Genomic DNA, 26,349 nt, shown 5'->3' on the forward strand with positions numbered 1-26,349 from the left:
TCACATATCTTTGAAATTAACCAAAATATTAGTTAAAATGTATTAAAATATTACCTAAAAATGTGTATAAATATGGAAATATCAAAATACCCCACGCTTATCTTTTGTTTGCCCCCAAGCAACGCTAATTTTTAAGTCAAACTTGCATCACCAATATCACATAAGACAATCCATTTTGAACTCAGCCATTATACCAAGACCTCAATGCACATATTTGTGTCTAAGGTTCCTAAAAACTTTCCAATCTTAAATACTCACAATCCTTCTAAACCTTCTCCCCTAAGTTTATACGACACTCATTTTTGCAACCCTTCATATTCATCCTTAGAAATCTTTCTTAACCTTAAGGTATTTTTAGTTAAGCTACCAAAGCATACATAATCTAGAAAGAATTACAACTTTGATACCACTGGAGCTCTTTGGAATTCTTCTCTTCTTTGATATTTGTTCTTTGATCTCATTGAATTCATTACCTTTTTGTTTGATTTTTTGTATCTTCAACTTTTTGATTCTTCAAAATTTTTGATCTTCATAATTTTCATACTTTGATAGCTCCAAAATTCTTACAACTTTTTTGTAATTCTCTCTCTCTCTCTCTCTCTCTCTCTCTCTCTCTCTCTCTCTCTTATATATATATATATATATATATATATATATATATATATATATATATATATATATATATATATATCTCACTTTTTCTGCTCAAATCCTACACACTTAAGCAATGGAGCTTAACTTCAACCTTTATTGGTTAGAGGTATTAGTCTAAGTGCAATGACTACATAAGCTCTCTAGGATAAATTTCAGGTACACGTTGCAAAACTTATTATGACATACAAACTACCAGATTATCTTTCATATCTCATGACGTTTTACTAAAACTTAGTAAGCCACAAATAAACTATAACATGTGTTGGCTCAATTAAACATTTGAGCTCGCATTAGCAACTTAAGTTTTTAATTATTACTAGATTTAATTTTTACATTATTATTTCAAATCTATTAGAAAATTTTAAATTTTCTAGCAATTTTAATTTTCATTTTTCGACCTCGTACCCGCACTTATTTCATACAATACCCTTATTATGTGCATAAAACTATAAAACAATAAAAAATGAGAAAAATGAACAGACTCCCCTGGCGTAGTAGTGGCGAGATCGAAGTCTGAAAGTGTGGAAAACTCTAACATCTTGAATATGTAACTGGAACTTGGACTTCATTGATACGTGTGAATGTGCCAAAAAATGTGAATCGGAAAATTGCATCTTCAAAAAGTGTGGTGCATCAAATCTTCAAAGCTAATCATCTCGATATGGGAAAGCATACGCCACACTGTAAGGTTGAAAGAGTAGAGTAAAAATGCCATTTTAGTGACTCGCTACGTGATAATTGAAGCTCACGACATGATAATGGTTCATATCTATTCTGGAAAACGTGATGGCAACGACCTCATGACGTGATAATAGTGGTCACATTGTAACATCCGGATTCCCAGGTATATCATTTTAAATATATATTTTTGAAGTTCATTGATCTAATCGACGAGTTGGCGCTATAACTTGCTGAGTAGAAGCGGGTGTGGCCATGTGAGTTTAATGATCTACTCGACAAGTACGAGAGTAGACTCGTCGAGTAGGCGCTGTGAGTGGAAACCCTAGATCCCAGGGTTTGGAGTCTATTTAAAGGCCCTTATAGCACATCATTTGTGGCCACACCTTACTGAGAAGAAACCCTAATCACCCCCATTGAACTTTTGAGAGAGTTTTAAGCCTTATTTGAGATTTGTGGGTGCATTTTGGTAGAGGAAAGGAGGATTCCAAGAAAGGATTGTGAAGAGGCTGTTAGATCTGCTGCTTATACGTCCAAGGGATTTTGTTAGAGGTATCAAGTTCGAACCTTTCTCTTTTTTTTGTGTAGATCTCTCATTTTGAAGATTAGGGCTTCCTTCCTTTATATTTTGGTACTTTGAGGATTTGGGGTTCTTAAGGAGGCTTGAACTCCAGATCTGGACCTTAGGAGGTCCCTAGCATCTAAAGGTTCCTACTTTATTCAACCTTGATGGAATTTATGAGTGAAAAACCCATTTAGATTGTGTTCTTGGCATTTCTTGCCTAAAATGCCATGCATGGACGTAAAGTCTACGGCTTTACGTGATAAATGATCCCTGAGAGTATGGATATGGAGTTTGGGAAAGTATCCCGCCTTAGATTTGTCTGAATGCGAGTCGAGTCTGAGCGGACTCACAGAGTTGATGAGCCAACTCGGCGAGTAGATTAGGGTTATCCCGATTAGCTAGATCAGGAGAAAGCTCGTCGAGTTAGGGGTTAACTCGATGAGTTGGACCTTCAAGAGAGTATCGAGAATCGATGGGATTCGAAGAGTTGCACTATTGCACTCAGCAAGTCTGGTCAATTTGGACTGTTGACTAGAGTTGACTTCTTTTGACTTTAAGGACTGGTCAAAAATGAGTAATGGAGGTCAGGGATGGGTAAAATGGTCTTTTACCCATTTCTAGGACTAAGAGTGTAAGAGATATCATTAAATGGTGTATTTGAGTGTAAGGAGAATATTAATTAGCGATACTATCCTTGTGATAGGCGGAGGTTAGATCGAGGATTTCGAGCACGCGATTTTACTAGGCTTACGAGGTGAGTTTTCTCACTATACTTACCAAGAGTGGTATCTTTATGTGATTGAGATGTTTTATGTGTTTGTCTGTGTATTGTAATATTTTGCATTATGTTTTGTGATTATTGTTGAATATTGTTGCTATGAGTTTACTGAGTTGGAACCGGAGGGTTCCACTGAGACACATTGACCAGAGGGTCTTATTGAGTTATGGCCTAGAGTGGCTAATGAGCTGTGTATGGTATTTGGGGAAATTCACCAAGCTTTGTGCTTACGTGTTATGTGTTATGTGTTTCAAGTACTTCCGATGATCGCGGGAAGGCCCCGACTTGATTGTACACACACTCGCTTTGAAAATATATTTTGGAGGATCCTGGTTTATGTGATAAACAACTTTTGATAAATAAATTCTACTAATGTTAATACTAAGATTTTTGGGAAATATGACACGTGATGTTTATGTTTGAAATGAAAATTTTGGTTTGAAAATTTACGTTGTTACACACATCGTGAAAACTTGGTGTAACAGAATTCAGCTTTGCAACAATTCATCTATTCAAGTGAGATGCAATTGAACTTCTTAATGGAATAAGACTCTTCTAATACCCTTATGTTTCTGGAACCCTCTCTTTCTTTAATCTTTTTTCGCACACGAAATTCACCCAAAACTTATTAAAAAGTATAGGCTTCGACTCATAAGTCATAACTCTAAAACACATGGTTTCTCTCGCTTTCTCTTTTCTCTCATTTTTTCTTTTTTCTCTCGATACTCTAATGATCTGCAACAAAACAAACCACTCATGGAAAATAGAAAACAATCATCAAACATTCGTTACATGTCCTTAAATCATGCCAAATTAAAACACACCAAAATAAACGAAAAAAAAACAAAAATAACTAGAAATAAAAATAAAAAGGATAAAAATCAATAATCATCATCTCCATCATTTCTAGCTCCACTCGGCCCTACGTCATCCCCTTGTCGGGACCAATACCCGCTCCACGAAGGACAAATTGGGTATTGATTTCCCAAATTAGGTGGTTGTTCAATGTTAAAGTGTTGAGTCATGTTGTCCATAGTACCACCTATCTAATTCATGCTCACGCTCATTTTGTCAAAATACCCGGCCATTTTCTCATCACGAGATGGTCCTCCTCCCATGGGTGCATTTTATTGCATCAGTTGACCTCTCTCATATCTCCATCTCACGTTTCTTCTTCCTCTTTGTCTTGGTTGCTCCTCTGGTTGACCAATTTGTTCTTCTTCATCTTCCGGGGGTATGACATATCCCCTACCTACATTTACCACAACTAGCATAAGACCCAAAAATTGAGTCGTCAAATCAGAGTCCTTGAAACGCGTCAAATTCCAAACAAAATTTGGACTCCAAATCCCATATAAACACGTGAGTCGTGTGAGCAAATGACCATTCATAATAAGACTACTGGCCCAAGAATTTACCGCCTTTGTTCCCAAAAATCTCGCTAGCATATAAGGAAGATCACAAAAGACTCCCGGTGTGATGATGCTCCAAAGTTAGAAAAGATTCTGGGATGGCACCTTGTCACTGTGATGTTTGTGATTTATGGTGAAGGTGATCAAGCGATGCAAGAAACTATGGATGGGTGACCGAATATGCCCTTCACAAGAATTTCGTGAACTATACTCATGATTGGCAATGGAATTCCAAAATTGCACATCAAGCAATCTTGTAGTGACGTCCCGAACATAAACCCTGTAAAAATAAGATGAAATGTGGTGATTGTGTTTCAGTTACTATCTACAACCCCATTCGCCAAGCAAATTCACGTAGGCTACATTCTTGATAGACGCCTCCCAATCTAAATGCAATGGCCCGGTTGAATGTTGGATCAACTGTCCGTTCTTCAAAATTAATTGTGGCAAGAACTTAACAGACAACTCTCTATAAAACCGGATCTTGAATAGAAAATAGATTACGCCACCCATTGCATTGGAAAGTGAACTCATCTCCTACAAATAGCTTTCTCCAATATTGCTCCAATTTTGTCACCATTCCAACCCCACTAAGCCAAGACCAATCAATCATGGGTGCTAATGCGAATTCCTAATTATATAACCACCCCTGTTTATTTGAATAGTTATTCAACATTGACTGCGAAATGTTTTGTGGGAATCGATATAATGGATGTAAACTAGGAACATCAACGTGTTCTTGTTCATCAGGAAATGCACATCTCGGTCTCATGGTACCTAAAAAATTAACAGTAAGCAAAACCAACAAAAGCACCAGGCAATTAAAAGAAACAAATAAACTGGAATCCCAGTTTTCACGTCGTGGTGTTGAAGACCATATCGTGATAATGGTTCGAACTGCATTCTGCCATCGGTCCATATGTGGCCAAACCGAACTCAAATCAATGATAAGGGTTTGTTTTGGCTGTTATTCTAAGACTATTAAACATGCATGCATCAACAATTTCACAGAAAATTGACCCCAATTTCGACATTGTCCGTTATGAACAAACCCTATCCTAAATGCATAAAATTATAAGAAATTAACAAGATTAGAATATGGAGATCTTAACAAATAGTATATTAAAACAAAATCAAGAGAAAATCGAAGAAATTCGGTACAAAATCAAAGCGTGAGGATGCTTCGTTCGTTCGTGCAAGTAGTTGAAAAGGATAGTTTAATGTTTGAAGTCAGATATAAAACTGGTCCCCCTCCCTCCAAGTTTTTATAGCTCACTTTGTGAGCTCACATCGTGAGTTGTAAAATGTGCCAAAAATCATCGGGCAAAATTAATTGACCATGTCGTGGTATCAAGGTTTTTTTACCATTTTTCTAAAAAAAAAATTCAACTACTCCTAAAATTGAACCCCACATTAGATTTGTTTTCCTATTTATAAAAATCAAGATGACTATGATTATGATTTATCCTAAAACTCAAATAGAAATGCAAAAACTAAAAGAAAAACAAAAAATATGCAAACCGAGCTCGGGTTGCCTCCCGAGAAGCGCTTCTTTTGATGGAGTCATGAGCCGGACTACATGTCGCCCTATGTGGTATTTTTTGGAGATATGATCTCCATTTGCACCTTCTATTCCCTCCACCTTTTCTTGTACGCTTGCACCCTTCTTAAATACAGTTTCTTAGAATTTTACTTTTTCATTTTAGAATCGCCTTCCTCGTGTTTTTGTTTCAACCCTTTATTCTTCGAAACAAGTTCAGGTCCTCCTTTTTCTTTTTTTAGCCCCTTAGCTTCGACATCCTCCTTATCCAAAGTTGACTTTCTCAAGCCCTATGTAATCTCTTCTTCCTCGTCCTCACTTGAGAAAATAGTTGCTTCGCTTTCTTCACTCACAGGAGTAGCAGAAATACCTATATAGTTGAAGTCTTTATAAATATATGTTTTTTTAAATATAACAATAACGTTGTTGTTAAATTTGATATAATAATTCGTATACTAAATTGATATAATATATTGATTATTTTGAGTTATATGATAATATATATCTATTATAACTGCATAATTTCAATCGTTTGAATGACTTTCATCTGCATGTTATATATGAATAAAATTATATATAATATATGGTTTAATGTTATTATAGTTGTTGTTATTGTTAATTAATTTTTTAAAATTTATTTGCTTAATGTTTTAATTTCTATCATTATAATTATATAAAACATCAAACATTGTTTTTTGATTTTAAAGGTAACAATATAATCATTTATATAGAGTTATTTTTAACTATTGTTATTATAAGTTATTTTAAGGTATTTATTTGAAAACTTTTAACGATTATAAAAATATATTTAGGAAATATTTTAGTTAAATTGAGATTACAATTTAGTTTTTGCATTTATCATTACAGTAACTATTTACAAAATATTCTTTGGTTTTTTAAGTGGAACAGAAATTTATAATTAAGTTGACATTGTAATGTTATATTTAAATTAACAATTTAAGTATTTTGTCCAAACTGTTCAAAAGTTGTAGCTTTAAACTAATAATGATTTACATACAACAACATATTAAATCTAATAAATTAAGTATAATATGTTAAAATTTAAAGACATAACATTATAAGTAGAAGTAAAAATATTATTTTAAAATTGAAATTTATTATATTTATGATTACACTTTAGGTTTGGTATTTATTTAACCTTATTAACCAACTTATAATCATTATTAGAAAGACAATACAATTAATCATTTTTAACTATTAACAAAATATTCTTTGATTTGTTTAAATTAAACTAAAATTTATATTTAACTTGACCTTGTAATGTTACCTTTAAATTAATAATTTAAATATTTTATACAAATTGTTCCAAATTGTATCTTTAAAATGATAATTGTTTACATCCAACAATATATTGAAACTAATAAATTATTTATAATATGTTAAAAGTTAAAAAACATAACGTAGAAGTAAAGATATTCTTTTAATATTAAATTTTAGTTTATATATGATTACACTTTAAGTTTTGATATTTATTTAACCTTATTAACCAACTTATAATTATTATTAGAAAGAAATTAAAAAGTCATAGGAGTTTCAAATGAATGTGGTGAAAGAAAAAATGTTTCCTTTATAATATAGTATGATATGATATGATATGATATATATATATATATATATATATATATATATATATATATATATATATATATATTCTCTTCGCTCTATTCTAATTTAAAAAAAAATGTCCCATGGAATATGATACCTACGTCGGAGGAGCTCAAAGTTGAATATACAACGTACTCAGTTTTTGGAGGGCATCTCGATACCTTCTCCACCCTGACAGCAACCTCCACCCCAATAGGAATGAAGAGGTTAACAACATCCCGATTCTGGTAAACAAGCACTAAATCGACAAATATAAGAGTGATGATTCTTCATCCACAAGTGCATCGTCTTCACATAGCTCTCGTCACTTGTCGTCTTATACATATGACACGTCTGTCTCATATAATTTTAAAAATCAATCAAGCCCAATGAAAACGTTGTTGAGGGGATTTAAAAATTAGAAAATAATTGGTTTCATGGAGGATGATATTTGCCAACTTAAATACCCAAAAAAAATGTTGAAAATTTTGCTAAATCATATAACTACTAGACCAATACATCTCTACACTAATGAGACCTTCCTGAGACTTGTATTCTCACATGATCAATCAATTTGTATAAAACATAGACTCTCTCTTAGTGTATAAAGATATGATTTATGAGATCATCTGTGTGGTTGGTTGAATTCCACGGTAAGTTTATTATTATTTTATTCTTATTTTGTTATGTTGTTTATACTTTTCATTTGTTTTTTCATGAAATAATATTTTTTCCTGCATTATGTATCATTTAATTTATGGAAGTGTTTTACTTGTGGAAAGAATACTCGAAAATGTTCCATGGACAATCTCACAATCATATCGATCACAACTAGGGATGAGATTTAGAACCGGAAAACCAGAACCGGAACCGAAACCGGACCCGTTAGAACCGGGTCCGGTTCCGGGTTTAAAAATTGGCTTTATCCGGGTTCCGAGTAATCCGGGTTTGGGTCCATTGGGTCTGGGTAAACCGGGTCTAAAATTCGGAACCGGTTTTTGGAACCGGAACCACTTTTAGGGTCGGAACCACTTTTTGTGAAACGTTTACAAGATGGATATCTTATTCGTTTCAACTCCAATTGACATACGGTTTTTTCCAACATATAGTTTAGAGTTTGTACATGATTCTAGACTATAAATTTTTCATTTTTAGTTTTATATTCATTGACTTACAGTCCTCAAAAGTTGAGATACCAAAGCTGAAAGTTTTTAGTTTTTTAGTTTTTTTGTATTCAGTGAAAGTTTTAAAGCATGCATATCTAATTCGTTTGAAGTCGAATTGACATGTGGTTTTTTCCAACTTCTAGTTTACAGTTTGTACATGAGTTTAGACTATAATTTTGTCATTTTTGGTTTAACATTCAATGATTTACAGTCCTCCGAAGTCGGGATATCAAAACTGAAAATTTTCAACTTTTCAGCTATTTGTTTTTGTACTTTGTATTATGTGAAAATATTAACACAAGTATATCTCATTCGTTTAAATTCGGATTGACATGCGGGTTTTTCCAGAGTGTATTTTAGAGTTTATACATGATTTTAGACTCTAATTTTGTTAATTGTGGTTTCGTATTCAATAAGTTACAGCCCCCCAAAGTGGGGATATCAATATGAAAATTTTCAAAGTTCAACCCACTAAGTTGTAAGTAATTACCAAAAATTCCGGTTTTTTCGGGTTTTCCGGGTCTAAACCCACTTTATCTGGTTCCAACCTACCCACTTTGATGTTTCCGGGTTTTCCAGTTCTAGACCCACTTTACCCGGAACCGGTTCCTATATACCGGTCCGGTTTCCGGTTCTATAAAATCTCATTAACCGGTTTCGGGTTTTCCGGGTCCGGGTCCATCGGGTCCGGGTTTGGACCCACTTTCATCCCTAATCACAACAATGCCAATTTATAGGGATAAAGATTGGGTCCGATTTGCTATAGGGACCGATAGACTGTTTGGTGGCTAGTAGGGATGAGCAAAAGGACCGAACCGGCCCGGAACCGGGAACCGGCTTCGGCCAAAATCAAGAACCGAACTGGCCTGACGGTTCTACCAGTTCCGAGTTCCTACCGGTTCTTGTCGTGTCTTCAAATGTTGGAACCGGTCCTCGAAAAATAGCATCATACGGTTCCGGTTTTTGCCGGTTCTACTGGTTTCGGTTATATCGGTTCCGGTTCCTACCGGTTTCCAGTTCCAAAAATCCATAAAAATAACGTCCCGGTCCCGGCCCGACCGGTTCCATCGGGTTCCGGTTCCGGTACCGATTCCGGTCGGTTTCCCGGTCCATATGCTCATCCCTAGTGGCTAGTTCAACTAGTTACTATATTTTTATTACCTTTTTAATTTATTTGTTTCTTTCTTTATTAATTAAAAGTTCCACATTTTCGTTTTTACATATTTATTTTCTCATGTTTTGGGGATTTTTTGGTTTTACAATTTATTAGTTAAATGAACTATTTTTTTTGGTTTTGTGGTCTTAAATGTTTAATTTTGGGAATGGCCTTTTTCATTTTTAGAAATTTATTTTTATCTTATATTTAATTAACCAAATTACATAATGAATAAATTTTCAAGAAAAAAACTGACCGTCGCTATTATATTATCAAACCGTCGGGAGTGTGTCGACGACGGCGTGCGATACGTGTTTGCTGCTCCCAGGTTGTGAAGCGTCATCCAGACCCTTTCCAGCCAAACCCTACTACTTTGAATAATAGAATAACCTCATTCGTAGGGCATCATCACTCCCCCCTTTCTCTCTCTCACGATCTTCCCTTTTCTTAATTCTTTATGGTTTTTGATTCACAATCGGCTAATCCATTACTTCGATTGCCTATCGATCGACCAAAAACCACTGATTAGTTTCGAACCATTCAATACCCAAAATATTTTACATTTCTTCGATTTCCAGGTACGCGATCCAACGCGATTGTCTCTCTCGATGTGATAAACTTGTTTAGAGTTTCTATGTTTGAGCAAGTGTAGCTGTTTGATATTCTGATCTGGATCTGTTCTTGCCATTTTCGTTTTGTTTTAGTTCCGATTTGTCTGGATAAACCCTAATGGCCGACGAGAAAGAGGTGAAGGAAGTGGTTGGAGAGAAGACCGATGATAAGAATAAGAGCAAGAGCAAGAAGAAGACCGGAATTCTCTCTCGAATTTGGAATACAGTGTTTAGGTCACGAAGCGATGATTTTGAGAAGAGACTGCAGTATATATCTAAAGAAGAGGCTACGCTTCTTTCGCGAATGAAGAGGCGAGCTCTGAGATGGAGGCGAACAGCCAGGAACATAATCATCTTCTCTGTTATCCTTGAGGTAATTCCTTTACTCATTACCATAAACCCTAGCTTGTATCGATGCCTGATCTCTTGCTCGATTGCCATAATCTAAGAGTTATCTGTCGAAATTGAAATTCTATTTGTTCTGGCACAGTTTGTTGCAATTGGTTATGCTATCATGACAACAAGAACAGTAAACATGGACTGGAGAACGAGATCATTGCGAGTCTTACCGATGTTTCTTCTTCCTGCTATATCATTCGCTCTGCATTATGGACTTTTGAGCTTCACTAGATTTGGTAAAGTCTACATACTTGTCATCCATCCCTACAAACCCCAAAGTCTTATCTTCTCCCTTGATTTACAGGTGATCGAAGGGATCAGAAAGCATTAGAGAGGCTTCGAGCTGAAAGGCAAGCAAAAATCGATGAACTTAAAGAAAGGACTAATTACTACATTACTCAACAACTCATTCAGGTACTACACTGTACACATCTTCTTCTACCTCTCCTCCTATAGAAACATGTTCTTGTTTCTCATCTTCAAATTTCAACCCGTGTTGCAGAAATATGATCCTGATCCAGCAGCAAAAGCAGCAGCTGCATCTGTTCTTGCATCAAAACTGGGTGCAGATTCAGGCCTGAAAATGTTTCTTGGAGACGAATCACAACCAAATCCGTATGCCACAAAGAAGAACAACGAGGTTGAGGTACATCAAACTACTGGTCTCAGGAAACGAAATCAATCAAACCTTAAATCTCAAGGAAGCAATACAGTAAATCAGCAATCAGAAACAGAAATTGGAGATGGGGTTTCTGAGAGATCTTCACATGGTGATCTTGTTGTTGATCATCACGATCCTGCAACTTTAGGTGGTCAAGATGGTGGTTGGATTGCTCGAATTGCTGCAATGCTTGTGGGAGAAGACCCAACTCAATCATATGCACTTATATGCGGGAATTGTCATATGCATAATGGTGAGTAAATGAAAATCCCCATCTTAATATTAATGAATTAATATTCAAAATGTAATATTGAGTTGTGTATATGTTAACAGGACTTGTGAGAAAGGAGGAATTCCCTTTTATTACTTACTATTGTCCCCATTGTCATGCCTTGAATAAACCAAAGAATTCAGGAGTTTCTTCTGAAACAACCATGTCCCCTGTTTTGGGACCTTCAAGAACAGTAAGTGCAGATGTTAAATTGATTGAAGAAAATAATGAAAAAGTAGTACCTGGTGAGATTATCAGCCACGTGGCAGGTGATGTGGAGGAGAAAGAAGGGAGTGAGAAAATAGTGGGAGATGAGTGATGGATTTTTTTTTTTTTGTGGTTTGTTGTTTTGTTGTGTAAGAGGATGAATTTTGAGGTGTTAATATACACATAGGAACCACTATCTTGTTGGATGATCTATTATTGTTTGCAGATGTATAATAATAATACATCATTTTCTGCTTTTTTTTTTTTTTTTTTTTTAAATTTGTTATTGGTTTGGTGAACTAAGATCTGTACTGATTGAAATGAAATACAACAATTAAAGATGTGTTTTGTTCGTGGATTCTGATGGAATCTGACTAAATTGGAATCTGAGATTCCATTCCATATGTTGCCAAATAGATAGAGTTAAATTTTGTTTTTGATGGATTAATTATTCTTATGGGATGGACGGAATTTTGTTCTATCATTAAAACACCAAAAAGATACTATCATTATATATAAATATTTAAAAATATGTAATTTTGTTACTGAATTCAATTCTGTATGGAATCCGACAGATTTGGAATTTGAGATTACATTCCTTCCGTAGGTTGCCAAATGGACAAAATTAAATTTCAAACTCCGTGTTAATGGATTTCATCATTGCTATGGGAGGGTCGATGGAATTCAATTCCATCTTCTATTTTTTCTTTTTATTAAAAAACAAAAATATTTTTTCTTTTTATTAAAAAACAAAAATATTTTTTCTTTTTATTAAAAAACAAAAATACCTTCATTGTACATATATTTAGAATAGGGAGAAGTCCATAAAGATTCTTTTATGTTTTGACCTCATAATTGATTTAATATTTATATGATTTTTTTATTCAATTAAGTCTCAAAAATCGGTAATTGTATTCATTTTGACATTTTTACCCGAACAACAGATCATCTCATTTTCTAAATTACAGTTTTGGACCAGGTTTAAAATTTATTACAAATTTGGTTTAAAATTTACATTTTTTGTCCATATTTTAAAATTTTGCTACGAGTTCATCATAAATTTACTTTTCTACATCTTTTTTTTTTCAAAATAAAAAATTCAAAGATGTTATTTTTTTGTTATATAAAATCATATTTATACAAAAAATATATATAAAATAATAATTGCTTAGGGTTATTATTTGTTTGTAACAGGGGATAATGACTTAAAAGTGTAATATATTTTTCAATTTGTACACATTTGGTCACGGAGTTTTTTTCGTCCATATTTACCCCTTCAACTTGTTAAACTGTACATATTCAGTCCATATGACCGATTACTCCACGTTAGCTGGGAAAACGACTTAATAAGGTAATATATTTCTCATTTTGTACACATTTAATCCTTACTATTTTTGTACACAATTAGTTCTTAATATATTTTTTTTGTTTCAAAATAAGTCATTTTTGTTTTTGTACTCATTCAGTACTTATGAATGATTTATTTAGGTTTTTTCTCACGACATCTTACGTGGGACAATCATTGATGAAGTGTGTGCGGTTGTTGATGTTTATGTGCAACGTCTCATTTTCACAACCAAAAATTTTCATTTTTTAATAATGCAAAACTCCCTAATTATAAATCCATTATTAAGACAAAACGTTTATTCCAAAATATATTTATCGAAAATCAGAGTAATATAAGAAACGTAGAATCCTCAATATCGTTGATGAGTGTACAGTCATGCTTTCGCCTTCCCACAATCAACAATAAAACCTGAAAACATAAACAACTGGGTAAGCACAAAGTTTAGAGAGTTTCCCCCAAAATACCCGATACAACAAACGTATTATCATGCATAACGGGCCCACACTCATCAGATTAGAATACCTTGGCCCAATCAGTCATCCGACTAGAATGCCAACACGCAACAGGTCCAATCAGTCATCGGACTGGAATACCCAGGGTTTGTCAGCATGCCGCCTTAACCCAACCGCTCTTCTCGAGCCTCCGTGCCTACGAATTACAGCCTTCCCGCACCAGGTATCTTGGCCTACAACATATAACAGGACCACCTCAACCTATCCCGCCACCATATGGCTATCCCACGTAAGATTTTGTGAGAAAAAACTAAAGAAATCATTTATAAGTACTGAATGAGTACAAAAAAATGACTTATTTTGCAACAAAAAAATATTAAGGACTAAATGTGTACAAAAATATTAAGGACCAAATGTGTACAAAGTGAGAAATATATTACCCTATTAAGTCATTTTTACCGGCTAACCTGGACTAGCCGGTTATAAGGACTAAATGTGTACAGTTTAACAATTTGAAGGGGTAAATGTGGACGAAAAAAAAGTCAGTGACTAAATATGTACAAATCAAAAAATATATTACCCTTTTAAGTCATTATCCCTTGTAGTAATTTTTTGATGGTTGCAAATTTGATATGACATTTTTTAACTAAGACACAAAACTGAAATTGATAAATTTGTTAAATTTTATGTAAATAATGATACTTTTTACGAATATCCCTAATAAAAATTATAAATGGGCACATATTATAATAGATGGAGAAAACTTTTCTTCATAAAGATGATCAGTTTTTGAACTCTCCAAACTGTTTAGCAAGTGATTTGTAACACCGGATTCCTGGTACGATTCTTGTTTATGTATTTTTCTCATTTTTCCTTGGACTCGGCGAGTTGGAGGCCCGACTCGCCGAGTAGGAGCAAATTTGGGCACGGGACTTAAGTGAGGGACTCGGCGAGTTTGGTCCCAGACTCGGCGAGTCCATGATGGATGAGTAAAACCCTAACCCGGGTGTTTGCACCCTATTTAAACACTCTAACTCGACCTCCCTTGTCCCTAGCACTTCCAGAGAGCTGTAGAGCGAAACTCTAGCCCCCATATTGTTCTTGTGAGTGATTTTTGGCTTTGTGAAGGAAGTTTGGAGCATAGAAGAAGGAGGAGGAGGTTGAAGAGTGCAAGGAGGGGAAGTAGATCCGAAATCTACACTGTGAGGAGTTTCCATTCAAGTAGAAAAGTTCCTACCTTGATCACTAGTTTATTAGATCCCCTTTTTGTCCCTAATTGGTGGTTTTCAAGCCCTAAAACCTCAAACTCCATGTGTTATGCTCTATGTTCTGAAAGGACTTCAGATCTGGACCTTATGGACATCTTAGAAGTGTAAAGTTTATGTGGTTGAAGTGATTGAGGTCCCTATTGAGTGCATGACCTCATAAAGAGCTTGGAATTGCCTTTTGGAGCACATAGGGCCATGCATGCACGTAAAGTTTGCAACTTTATGTGATAAGCATGCCCTAGGAGCTTAGATCTATGGTTTGGAACCGTTGCATGTCTCAGATTTGGTCTGTATGGGAGGAAGGTTGAAGGGACTCGGCGAGTTCCAAAGTGGACTCGGCGAGTTCTATAAAGATGGTCTTAGACTTGACGAGTTGGATGAACGACTCGGCGAGTCCTATGAAGATTGCCTGGAACTCAACGAGTTGTTCTTCAAACTCGGCGAGTCATATGAATTGTTACTGAGTTAAGAAGGGTTAAGTGTAGAAGGTCCAACCCTTCGTAGCTGCACGCAGAGTTAGCAATTTAACGTGTAGCAATAGTCCCAGAAACTCAAATCCTCAAGATGGATGCTCTGGTGAGGATTTGGAAGCGAGTAGGAGATCTGCTCGTGGGACTTGGCGAGTCGGATCGCGAGCCGGTCTATTCGTCCCAAGAAGTGAGTTAAGGGTGACTCAGTGAGTGGGAAGAGGGACTTGATGAGTTAGTACTGGGATAGTAGGAGAGGGACTCGTCGAGTCTGTGCCATGACTCGGCGAGTCCAGTCAACTGGAAGTTGACTTTGACCAAGGAGTTGACCTTGGACCAGGGGTAGGTCAGTCATTTGACCTAAAAGTATTTATGAGTGACTAATCTATGTTTATGGATTTATAACCGGAGGATTACCGATGCAGCGGTCAGACATCTAGCAAGCAGATTTTCAGCAACTACCTTTCGAGGTGAGTTACCTTCTAGTAGCGGTGGGTCTACGGCCACAATGTCGACCCATCAGTAGAAGTGGTATGATTAGATGATTGTCTCTGTGATATTCATCTAGGTTTGCTACTATCTGATATGTTATGTGCTAGTATGATATGATGCTATGTGCTAGTGACAGTAGGGGAGATAGTCCCCAGATTACCGGTCGATAGGGCCGAAGGGGTAGTAATGCCTAGCCATGCTAGATATATTATGTGATATGTGTAATGTGGTAGTAGTAGTAGTAGTAGGGGGTGAAATGGTCCCCAGTATCCGGTCGAGAGGACCGAAGGGGAGACCAGCACCCAGATATGCTAGTCAGTGTCCGGTCGAGAGGACCGAAGGGGAGACCAGCACCCAGATATGCTAGCCATTATCCGGTCGAGAGGACCGAAGGGATAGGTCGGGCACCCAGATATGCCTGACAATATATGTTCGTTATGTGATTATGGTATGTGGTACAGTGGGGGAACTCACTAAGCTTCGTGCTTACAGTTTATGGTTTTGGTTTTAGGTACCTCTTCATCGAAGGGGAAGGAGCTGGCGCGGTAGCGGCACATCATACACACATACTGTTTTCCACTTTACAATCTTGTTCTGGGATTTGTACTCTGATGTTTGGTTGTTTTCGTATTTTGGTTTCAGACACGATATATGTTATGAAATGGCTTGATCAGACAATGTTTTATTTACAAATGTTTTCCAAGGCATTGATTTAAAAACGAAATTTTTAGACGTGAAAATTTGGGTCGTTACATGATTCCCATAAACCTCAATGCATTTTCTCTTTGATATCCTTGATCATTATGATCTACTTTTCGAATCACACATCTATTTTGAACTTCATTCCATATACTGCATAGTTCCGTTTACAAATGATTTTGTCAATTTCACACCAAAAATCGTAATCATTTGCACCATATGGTTAGAGATAGATTTAGGGCAACTTCTAGATCTAGCTTAACTTCAATAACTATATCCAGTGAAGTCAAACATATATGATATTGTAATTTCCCCCTTATGTTTCACAACATTAAAATATAAAGTTAAGGACAAATTAATAGTTACATACTAGCTTTAATTATTTACAAGTATGCCATGGAGGTTTCATTATCAGTATGATTGATATGCCACTTTATTGTCTAATTAAACAATTAGGTATGGTCAAGATTGGTTATAAAGTCTTTATAGTTTATCCACCTTTTAAAAATGCAAGGACCAAAATCTTCCTTCTCAATTTACGCTTAATTAGCTTGTTTTTGCATGTTTTCTGTTGAGATTCGTCCTTTTTATCTAAACTTAGTGGTTGTCAAAATGCCAAGACTGTTTCTAAACTTAGTGGTTGTTAAAATGCCAAAACACCAAAATGCCACGATTGTTTTTGCATGTTTTCAATTTTGTGCCTACTTAAAAAATGTCCAAATAAATTTTGCAACCATCGCCCAAAATTGCTACCAACAAATAATAACTCCAAACAATTATTATTTTATATATGTTTTTTTTATATACATATGATTTTATACAACAAGAAAAACATATTCAAAATAAAATTTTGAAAAAGATGTAAAAAAAAAAAAAAACAAAAACTAAATTTATGATGAATTTGTAACAAAATTTTGAAATCTAGGCCAAAAGTGTAAAATTTAGACCAAATTTGTAATAAAAGTTAAAATCTGATACAAAAGTGTAAATTTTAAAAGTTGGATAACTAGGTAAAAGGGTCAAAATGAATACAATTGCTGGTTTTTGAAACTTAATTGAATAAAAAACATATAAGGACTTTTATGGAGTTTTTCCTTTACAATAAACAAAAATATTTATAAAAGTAAAATAGAATTTTAATTTTTATTGAATTCAATTCCAGTTTCTACCAACGAAACGCATGACAAAATTATGATTATCCTTGATATTCCAATTCCAGTTTCTATGACAAATTTCATTCCTCCCAAAAACATTCTATCAACAAACATTGTGAATACTATTACTACTACTACTACATCCTGGATAAATGCCCTAAAAACAAAGGAGTTTTCTGATACAACTGTGTTTGTTAATTTTGGTATATACTAACTAATACAAAGAGTGAACCAACTATAAACTCTGAAAAATTCTCATCTCACTCATTTGATACCAAAGTTGGAGTGTTTGAGCACATGCTCATTTGATGAAGTTCCAACATCTTCTTTTCAGGGTTACACAGTCCTGTGATATCCAAAGGGTAAAACGGTCATTTTACTCACTCTCACTCAGAAGGTAGAAAAGAAAAGAAAAGAAAGAGACCTGAACACTTGGGAATATCCCAAACAGCAATAGATGTAGTGGTGCATTCTGGTTGACAAAGTTGACGATTATTCTCATGATTCACATTCATTGCAAGCATCCATGCACCAATTGTAACATCCTCATTGCTAAACAACCGAAAACTGAAAAAATAAAAATAAAATTTTATTTTTTATAAAAATGAAAAAGAAAAAGAAGAAGAAGAAGAAGAAGAAGAAGAAGAAGAAGAAACTTGTTACTTGCCTGTTATTTCTTAAAGCAACCAAGCTTGCAACAACGTCTGCAGAAAGAGCATATATTGGACCATAAGCATGGAGAAAGTATTCTTTCCCAAGCATATACCCTAGTGGCTCATGCCTACATACATAGGAAAAGGAAAAGGAATTATAAAAACATCAAATAAAAACCAAAATTGCGAAAAAAGGTTACCATTTGAGCTTTGGGTCAGTGAACACAGGACCTTTCTTCATGCATCCAAGATACGTCTGTGTGTGATGGCGTTCTTTAGCCAGAAGCAGTGAGAGGCGATCTAGCAATAAATGTAACAAGAACATGAGAAGCTTTTTACACATTTGCACTCTTTAATGTTACGATTTGGAAAAGTTAACTAGTTACCTGGTCGTAGGTATATGTCATCATCAGCTTTAACATAAAAATCAGAATCATAAAGTGCATATGCAGCTTTGAAGAAAGCTAAGCTGTAATGGAGATAGAAATTAGTATGAAGTTTAGATAGTGAAGAGGATTGGGTTATTTGGATCTGCCATTAGAGAACTAACGTTTTGTATGGGAGCTTACTGTACTCCTCTTCAATGTCTAAAAGCAAGAAGTCGTCGTATTCCTCCACCTCTCTCCTCAGCTCTGCCATTTTTGATGAATCCTTAGTTTTACCAATGATGAACCTGAAGGCCAGGCCAGTTGCTTCTTCCAAGCTGCATAAGGTTGCTCCATTAAAGCAATAAACTGGAATTCCTTCCTGATCTAATGATTATCGAACAACTGATATGCATAATACATGTAATGTAAACTCCGGCTACTTCTGAGATTGAAATACGGAAACCAAATCTAAAACTCTTACCGTTGAAGGCCTTGATGATCGGAAGGCATCCAAGTCTTCCGTAATGATCGCCGTCTACCAGCCGATGCAAAACCTGTTTGAATTCCAACAAAACCCATCACCTTATGCCTATTCTGATCTCCTTCAGAAACCAAATCGCTAGAACCACCACTTCTATCCCAAACCACAGACACCGAAATAGGTTTACTATGTTTACATTTATATACTCCAGTGATATCTTGTCTCAGAACGACAATGCCGATGAATAACAATCCAATCAAGGAACAGAGAGTTAGCACGACTGATCTACGACCTATGTTAGATGGATGACGAGCATGGAAGAACTTCCTGGATGATGGCATCGGCATTGTTAGAAACCCTAGAAATTGTAATGAATCTAGGGTTTTTGATTTGGAGATCGAGAATTGTGATTTGAGATCATTGACAGAGGGAAATTGATAGAAGTAAAGTGTATGATTCACAGAGATCTGTAGGTTAGGCAGGAAGGAGGTGAAATTAGGTTCGTTATGACGGTTTATTTGGTTTCTGCCCGTTTACTCTCTAGCTGATTTGTTAACAATTGGTTTTTTCATACATAACCATTTCTGTTTTATAGAATTATATAATATAATATTTAAAACATAAATTATTTTATATAGAGAAAAACTGATTATAACCTAAAAATGTGTGAAATGTCTCTAAATATATAGAAGATTATAAGGCTATACGGTGTGGGGTGCGGTTTGGAACCGCGATGCAGCCACGCGGGCCGCGAACACCGCCCCCAAGGTGCGGCTATAGAAGACCGCGTAATCTGATTGTGCTTTCTTCCATGTTTGACTGTTGAACGGTCAAGATTCGTGTAATTTCTTTTTTTTTAACCATTACTATATATATATATATATATATATATATATATATATATATATATATATATATATATATATATATATATATATAACCATTTACACTACATTCACACCACCTTTACACAAATATTTACACAATCTTTTCATCCAATTTTTTTTTTTGAAAAATGTCTTCTTCCAAAAGTCCTAGCAAAGAAAAAACACCAGTCGGAAACACCAATATCTCAATACCTACATTTGATCAACCGATTTTCTCACCTCCGTATTACTACTACGGCGGTATGCTTCCGTATTTTCCACAACGACCAACGCAACTACTACCACAAACACCACCACTACCACAACCCGACCCGGATTTTAATCCATTTGATTTTTTGTCTCAACCCGAGTTTGTTCAATAAACACAAACACAACCAGAAACGGTCGTTTTTTATTCTGAACCGGAATTCGTTACAGAAACTCAGCCCACTCGAGCAGCAACTAAAAGAAAAGAGAAGACGGAGGCTAGATGTTAGGAGCCTTTGGAAGCGTTAGTGTTGGCATAATCTTGGATCGATATTTCAGAAGATGTGACTGTTGGAAAAGACCAAAAGCATGACCGCTTTTGGATTCGCGTTTTACACAGGTTCCATAAAGGAATGAACCGTGGAGAATACCGTTCAAAACATTAAGTGTACTCCAAATGGGGGAAGATGAACAAGGAAGTCATGTTGTTTAATGACTAGTGGAACAACATGAAACGTCAATGGAAAAGTGGAGAAAGCGATGAAGTAATTATGAAGAAAGCATTGAAAGTGTATCAAAAAGAAAATCTGAAGGTTTTCAAGTTTCTTGAAGTTTGGAATTTTTTGAAAGATAACAAGAAATGGCTGAGTAGCAAAACATCAGATGAGCATATCGACAGTGGTTCAAACCGCAGCAGAACATCTGGGTCCAACCACACTACATCAGATGCTCGTGTCCAATTTGATCTGAACGAAGATGAACCTGTTCCAGTTTCACCACCTTCCCGACCAATGGGAAGAGACAGAACAAAAAGCAAAGGCAAAGACAAAGCGTCGGAATCAGACGACTTGAAAGAAATGGGGGCCGACATGAAGGGTATAAAAGACAGAATGGACAAGATTTTACAACTTGCTTCTGAAAGAGAGCTTCGGAAACAAAGGGAGAGCGACATGCGAATATTATCGACGGACACGTCAAATATGACCGGTGCGGAGCTTGAAGTGGCTTTGGCAATGAAGGAGGAAGTGAGAAAACGCTACATAAGTCGTGGCTAATTTCTATTTCTTTTTTTAAGTTTTTAATCGTTTGGGTTTTTTTTTTTAAGTTGTAGGTTTTATGTCTCTAATTTGCTTTTCTAATTTTTTAGGGTTTTTTAATTAATGTATGGTATTTATATTTTTAATTAATGAAATATTATCTTTTTAAAATTATGTTTTTTATTTAAAAAAGAAGTTTTATTAAATTAAAATAGTTAAAAAAACAAAAAAGAAAAAAGAAAATAAAAATGTGATACCACTCCCTTTGTGTGGCAAAAGACCACATTTGTGTGGTAAAAAATGACGTGGCGCTTATATGACGAGGGAAGAAGTGCGGTTTCGATGGCACCACTCCCTCCAGCCTAACCCAATCAAGTAATTTATCATCTAACAAAGGATTTGATTAGATATTATAATATAATTTTTATGTTATTTAGAAAATTCCATTAATTTTGTTCTTACATATTGGTTGAACCAAACAAATGATTTTTTTGTAGACTTCAAAGTTTTATATACTTTTTTTTTTTTTTTTGATACTAAAAGCAACAACATGATTTCCTGTTCCATTTGTATTATACTATTTTAGCATACAAAATTTTCAATCATTCTAATTAACACCAAAAATCATGTTCTAATGGAAATTAATTCCTTCTGGTTTCTGGTACATGGGCTTCTCCAGCCATACAGTTCCCGGGAACACCATGAGATTACTTTTTTCCAGCCTTTTTTTCTCATCACCTTCCAAACCTAAAAAACCAAATCCCTTTGTCCACGTGTCAACTAAACTAGGGATTGCAGACACCACTAGCTTCTCAACTTTAAACCACTTCAGCATCTGACAACAAACACAAAAACACATCATCAAGATCAAGGTCATTTTCGTCATTTCACTTTCTTCCTAGTTTGTTAGTCAGTCCGTTAGTTGGTTACCTCTTCAATAGCATTCATGAGGCGCCTGCACATTCCTTGCCGCCTATATTTATTGCATGTTGCAATCAGGGGCAGCTCTGCAACCGTTGTCCCATGGATCCTAAACAAACAATATAACCATATTACAGTTTTGGTCCCTGAATTTTCGTTTTTTCAATTTTGGACCTTATTTCAGGTTTTTGTAACGTTTTTTATAAAGAAAAATATTTGTAAGATGTATTAAAACTTAAAAGGACCTTATGGATGCGACACAGAGTAAAACGTCATCTTTCTCAAGGACCACTGTATAAAATCCCTCATAGTTGAGACGAACAAATTCCGATCTGCAAAAAGTTAAACACAACAATCGTTTAGCAAAATTGTTACACCATTTAGAGTTGATTACATTTTTGGCCCTGGGTATAGCTCTTTTTGCAATTTTGGTCCCGATAAGTTTTCTCTTGCAATTTGGTCCTTATTTTTGAAGTTTCCTAACGATTTTGGTCCTTGTGCCGTCTACGTTAACGATATAGGTGTTAAATTTTTTTTAAATGACCATTTTGCCCTTGGACCAAAAAAAAAAAAGTATAACAGTCGAGGGGAACCAAATTTGTAATTTTCTCTTATTTTTTAGTTAAGGTTTATAACTAAGAAAAGCCAAAAATGGTGTGGTCTCATGTTTGAACTCACAAGCTTCAAACTGGGGTAAAAAATAGGGTTTATAACTTTTTGGGACGAAAATTGCAAAAATCATCTATACTCGGGGACCAAATATGTAATTTACTCTATAAAGCAAAATCTTTTAAAGAGTGATGAAAATGGATTAATAAAGTTACCCCCAGTTGTATAATACATGGGGAATCATGTAGATTCCGGTTCTTGTGTCCACCATAGGAAGAAAGCATTCCTCCATGATTGTAAGAGCAACTGCTAGTTTTAGATTGCATTCCGCTTTCAAAGCAACAAAAGTCGGAGTGGAATGAACCTTTTGGTCGCCATGAATGCACCTTAAAAGGGTCCATGAGAAACCATCGGAAATTGGATTCCGACATCCAATCAGGGAATGAAGACTTGAGTGTATCTGTAGAAGATATACAGATCAAATTAATAAGATTAAATGCATGTTTGGGTTGTGGATTCCAATGGAATTAGAATTCGAGATTCCATTCCGTTGCATGTTTGGTTGCCAAATGAATCAAATTCAATTCCATCAGATTTCTTTAAATTCTTATTTTTGGGTTGTGGATTCTGGTGGAATTGGAATCCAAGATTCCATTCCATGGTGTGTTTGGTTGCTAAAAGGAGGAAATTCAATTCCATCCTTCATTAATGTGTATTTACCATTTTACAGGTTTCTCCACAGAACCAGGTGGGACCCACCAAATCTCCCTCGATTTCATTCCCTTGGACGCATTCCCAATGATCTGGTTGACAATAAACAATGATGTGATTAAAGACATTGATAAGAAACAAGCTTGTAATCTAGTTGATAAGGGCAGAATCGTACATTTACGTTCACACTGCAAACATTTCAGAGCTTTAAAGACTGAAGACTCAATATGATTGATTACATTCCCACAACTCCAACAACAGCAAGTTGAACAATACCAATTGCCTTCAGGTAGCTCCTGGAAAACCACAATCATCAAAACTACGTAGTTTTGATTCAAAATAATATAAATGGAGGAAACTTAACCAACCTGTGTAGACAAGCACGTTTGATGAAAAGTTGAAGGGCAGTTATCACAACATATCAACTCACCTCCATCACCACAAAGTCCACAAGTATCATCACTTTGGTCAACCGCCACCTGTACATCCCGTGTGGCGTTTTTCCTAAGTTTGTATTCGGTTGACCAAGCTTCCAGCTGGCATAAAGTGAAAGACTTTCCAGATTCCATAAAAAGATTCAAACATGTGGTGTTGTTATCCATGCTAAAACCAACATGATTCTTGAATTCAGAAACACAAAATACTTTTTTACAGCACCTACACAAAATACCATTTTGTGTTACTAAACCATGCTTCATCACTGTATCATCCTGTGGGTTCCTGTACTGGATCACTTCATTGATATGAATAACTCCAAGATTTATCAACCAAGACAATACTGTTCTTACACCAAGGGTAGTATTGTACTTTCTCACAACTTTTGGAACACGGGAGTTCTTTTTTGTAGGAGTGGAACGATTACTGAATATAGCCGAGAGTAAAAGGTCGTCATCCTTTATATGACAATTCCCTTTTTTCTTCATTTTTGCTTTCTGTTTTTTCAAATACGAAACATTGACCAAACTTCTCTTTCCTTTGACTTCTTTCCCTTCTTTTAGACAAGTCAAACTCTTGTCAATAAACACCATTTTTGCAAAGGGATCAAGTAAGTACCAACAATGAGCTAAATCAGTCACTGTTTTTGAATTTATCAACTCTTTGACTTTGGTCAATGCATTGGAAAGATCAGATTGAAATTGAGGGAAATTTGTCCACTTTATGTCATCACGTACACAATCATATTTTGAATCTTGAACTAACTCGTGTCCACACATGTTCCAAGCTCTGTAAAATTCCCGAATTGGCCTTCCTTCTGGAGATTTGAAGACGTATTCTCCACGCCCTTTACAGTGTGTGATTCTGTTTCTCCTCCCAATTAACCAACCTGCTGATTTAAGTAAGGAATAGGTGTAATAGCGCAAAAGAGGTTTAGGATCCATGGTGGAATCTTTAGGGGTGACAAATAGTAGTTCATCTTTATCAAGTTCAATAAATGAAGAATCTTTCCATCTTGGCTTAGAAGGTTTAACAGGTTTAGTAACAGAATGTCCTTCAGATGACACTTTTCTTCTTTTAACTTCAATATCAGGGCCATTTCTTGTTAATGAAGCAAACTCTTCAGAGGTGCTACACTGTATAGAATCCAGCTGACTTGTCATGACTGAATTGTCACTGTCTGAACGAAATGAGATGTTTTTAGGGCTCCTTTCGTCATTTTCAAAAGTGATTGCTCCAGTTACAAGACAGCTTTTAGTTCCTCTACCATCTCCATGACCAAAGAACACATCTCTAAAAATGTAGTTTTCATCCGTTGAACCCTCGAAACAATCATCATGTAAGCTCTCGATGTTACAGCTTAACAACATCTTCAAGGACCTGATGCAGTGCCCCTTCATTTGAAAGATCTCTTTTGCTTCCTTGATTTAATGAACTTCAGAACACGAATTTAACAAAAATACAGATCTTAACAGGATGTGACAATCTGTGCTTTTTAAGACCAACCTATGAACATCACGCCATCTGTAATAACACAAGGCGTCTAATTTAAACGAAGGTAGATGTACAAGAAGTAGTTATAGAACTCTCAACAAAACCGCGGAGAATCACCGAGCTGCACTTCTGAACACCTCAAAAGGCGATCCAAAGCAAATAAACAACAGAAGAATCAAGGAATCTTATCAAACTTATGCAGATAATAACATCAATCGAACTTAAAGACATTATACTTAAACTACAAAAACAATATTCCACCGCTAAATTCCTCAATTCGAAGATTTCCGGTAACATTCAGCTAGAAAAAAACAGAGAAATACATAAATCAGAAGATAATCAAACCTGTGGACTGCATTTTCCGTCTCAAACGAAACTAGGGCTTGACGATGCACTGATGCAGAGAAACTAAGCAGCTCAAACAAACGGGAGCATTTCTGAATCGTCTCACACGCGTCTCGCTTCTCACAAGTAAGTCGGCAGAAGTGAGTGAAGGATTAGGCTATGGAGATTCCGATAGCACACGAGATGGCAACAACGATGGCGTCATCCTGATCATCATTTTCTTCAAAACAAAATCATTGGCGGTGGTGGTGTTGGTATTGGTGTTGCTGTGTGTATGATGACAATTATTGTTGCACTTTTTAATATTTCAGCAACATTTTGAATCCTTCATTGTTTCCTAGATTTGGTTTTAAAAATGTTTTTCCATATTTTAATACAAAAACACCAGTCCGTGATGTCTAATTTTATAATGTATAATGTAAATTTTAATCAATTATTTTTTATTATTATAGAAAAATTTAACAACATAAATGGAAAGTAAAAATCTTCATCATGTATACCGAAACAAATAGCTTTGTTAAATTCGTGTCTATATGTCAAGCATCCGTTAGCTCTTCTAGTCTTCTTAAACAACATCAAGTTAAATCCTCATCTAGCAAGATGGTATGGAAATGTCATTGAGTCACGACGTACAAAAAA

General features: G+C 35.4%; 3 protein-coding genes across 5 annotated transcripts; 1 reads left to right on the forward strand and 2 right to left on the reverse strand.

Moving 5' to 3' along the window:
- The first annotated feature begins 9,866 nt into the window (after positions 1–9,866).
- Positions 9,867–11,959, forward strand: LOC111913697 (uncharacterized protein At2g24330). The gene is made up of 6 exons (XM_023909415.3): positions 9,867–10,132; positions 10,259–10,538; positions 10,656–10,800; positions 10,869–10,978; positions 11,067–11,478; positions 11,559–11,959. The coding sequence occupies exons 2-6, from the start codon at positions 10,284–10,286 to the stop codon at positions 11,813–11,815; spliced, it is 1,179 nt and encodes a 392-aa protein (XP_023765183.1). The 5' UTR covers positions 9,867–10,132; positions 10,259–10,283; the 3' UTR covers positions 11,816–11,959.
- A 5,651-nt stretch (positions 11,960–17,610) lies between these two features.
- LOC111913690 (probable beta-1,3-galactosyltransferase 14) lies at positions 17,611–19,637 on the reverse strand. The gene is made up of 7 exons (XM_023909407.3): positions 19,086–19,637; positions 18,787–18,939; positions 18,623–18,705; positions 18,437–18,536; positions 18,251–18,364; positions 18,008–18,150; positions 17,611–17,929 (listed from the first exon to the last, which is right to left on the reverse strand). The coding sequence occupies exons 1-7, from the start codon at positions 19,430–19,432 to the stop codon at positions 17,844–17,846; spliced, it is 1,026 nt and encodes a 341-aa protein (XP_023765175.1). The 5' UTR covers positions 19,433–19,637; the 3' UTR covers positions 17,611–17,843.
- Positions 19,638–21,783: 2,146 nt separating this feature from the next.
- LOC111913664 (increased DNA methylation 1) lies at positions 21,784–26,040 on the reverse strand. 3 transcript variants are annotated; one of them, XM_023909387.3, is made up of 8 exons: positions 25,711–26,040; positions 23,805–25,395; positions 23,612–23,732; positions 23,446–23,528; positions 22,941–23,185; positions 22,362–22,448; positions 22,126–22,225; positions 21,784–22,030 (listed from the first exon to the last, which is right to left on the reverse strand). In XM_023909387.3, exons 2-8 carry the CDS (start codon positions 25,269–25,271, stop codon positions 21,827–21,829), a joined length of 2,307 nt encoding a protein of 768 aa, XP_023765155.1. In that variant the 5' UTR covers positions 25,272–25,395; positions 25,711–26,040; the 3' UTR covers positions 21,784–21,826. The 3 variants fall into 3 exon arrangements, with proteins under 3 accessions (XP_023765155.1, XP_023765166.1, XP_023765162.1); XM_023909398.3 differs by having other exon boundaries at positions 23,805–25,494; XM_023909394.3 differs by having other exon boundaries at positions 23,805–26,040.
- Positions 26,041–26,349: the final 309 nt, after the last annotated feature.

Source organism: Lactuca sativa, chromosome 7, assembly GCF_002870075.4.
Source record: "Lactuca sativa cultivar Salinas chromosome 7, Lsat_Salinas_v11, whole genome shotgun sequence".
Taxonomy (NCBI): Eukaryota; Viridiplantae; Streptophyta; class Magnoliopsida; order Asterales; family Asteraceae; genus Lactuca; species Lactuca sativa.

Coding starts and splice junctions, on each gene's coding strand:
- LOC111913690 (XM_023909407.3), bottom strand. CDS start 19,432: ATGCCGATGCCATCATCCAGGAAGTTCTTCCATGCTCGTCATCCATCT. Junction 18,537..18,622: donor TGACATATACCTACGACCAG/GTAACTAGTTAA, acceptor ATTTATTGCTAG/ATCGCCTCTCACTGCTTCTG. Junction 17,930..18,007: donor GGATATTCCCAAGTGTTCAG/GTCTCTTTCTTT, acceptor TGGATATCACAG/GACTGTGTAACCCTGAAAAG.
- LOC111913697 (XM_023909415.3), top strand. CDS start 10,284: ATGGCCGACGAGAAAGAGGTGAAGGAAGTGGTTGGAGAGAAGACCGAT. Junction 10,539..10,655: donor TCTTCTCTGTTATCCTTGAG/GTAATTCCTTTA, acceptor GTTCTGGCACAG/TTTGTTGCAATTGGTTATGC. Junction 11,479..11,558: donor GAATTGTCATATGCATAATG/GTGAGTAAATGA, acceptor ATATGTTAACAG/GACTTGTGAGAAAGGAGGAA.
- LOC111913664 (XM_023909387.3), bottom strand. CDS start 25,271: ATGAAGGGGCACTGCATCAGGTCCTTGAAGATGTTGTTAAGCTGTAAC. Junction 23,529..23,611: donor TTTGCAGTGTGAACGTAAAT/GTACGATTCTGC, acceptor ATTGTCAACCAG/ATCATTGGGAATGCGTCCAA. Junction 23,186..23,445: donor GTGGAGAAACCTGTAAAATG/GTAAATACACAT, acceptor TATCTTCTACAG/ATACACTCAAGTCTTCATTC.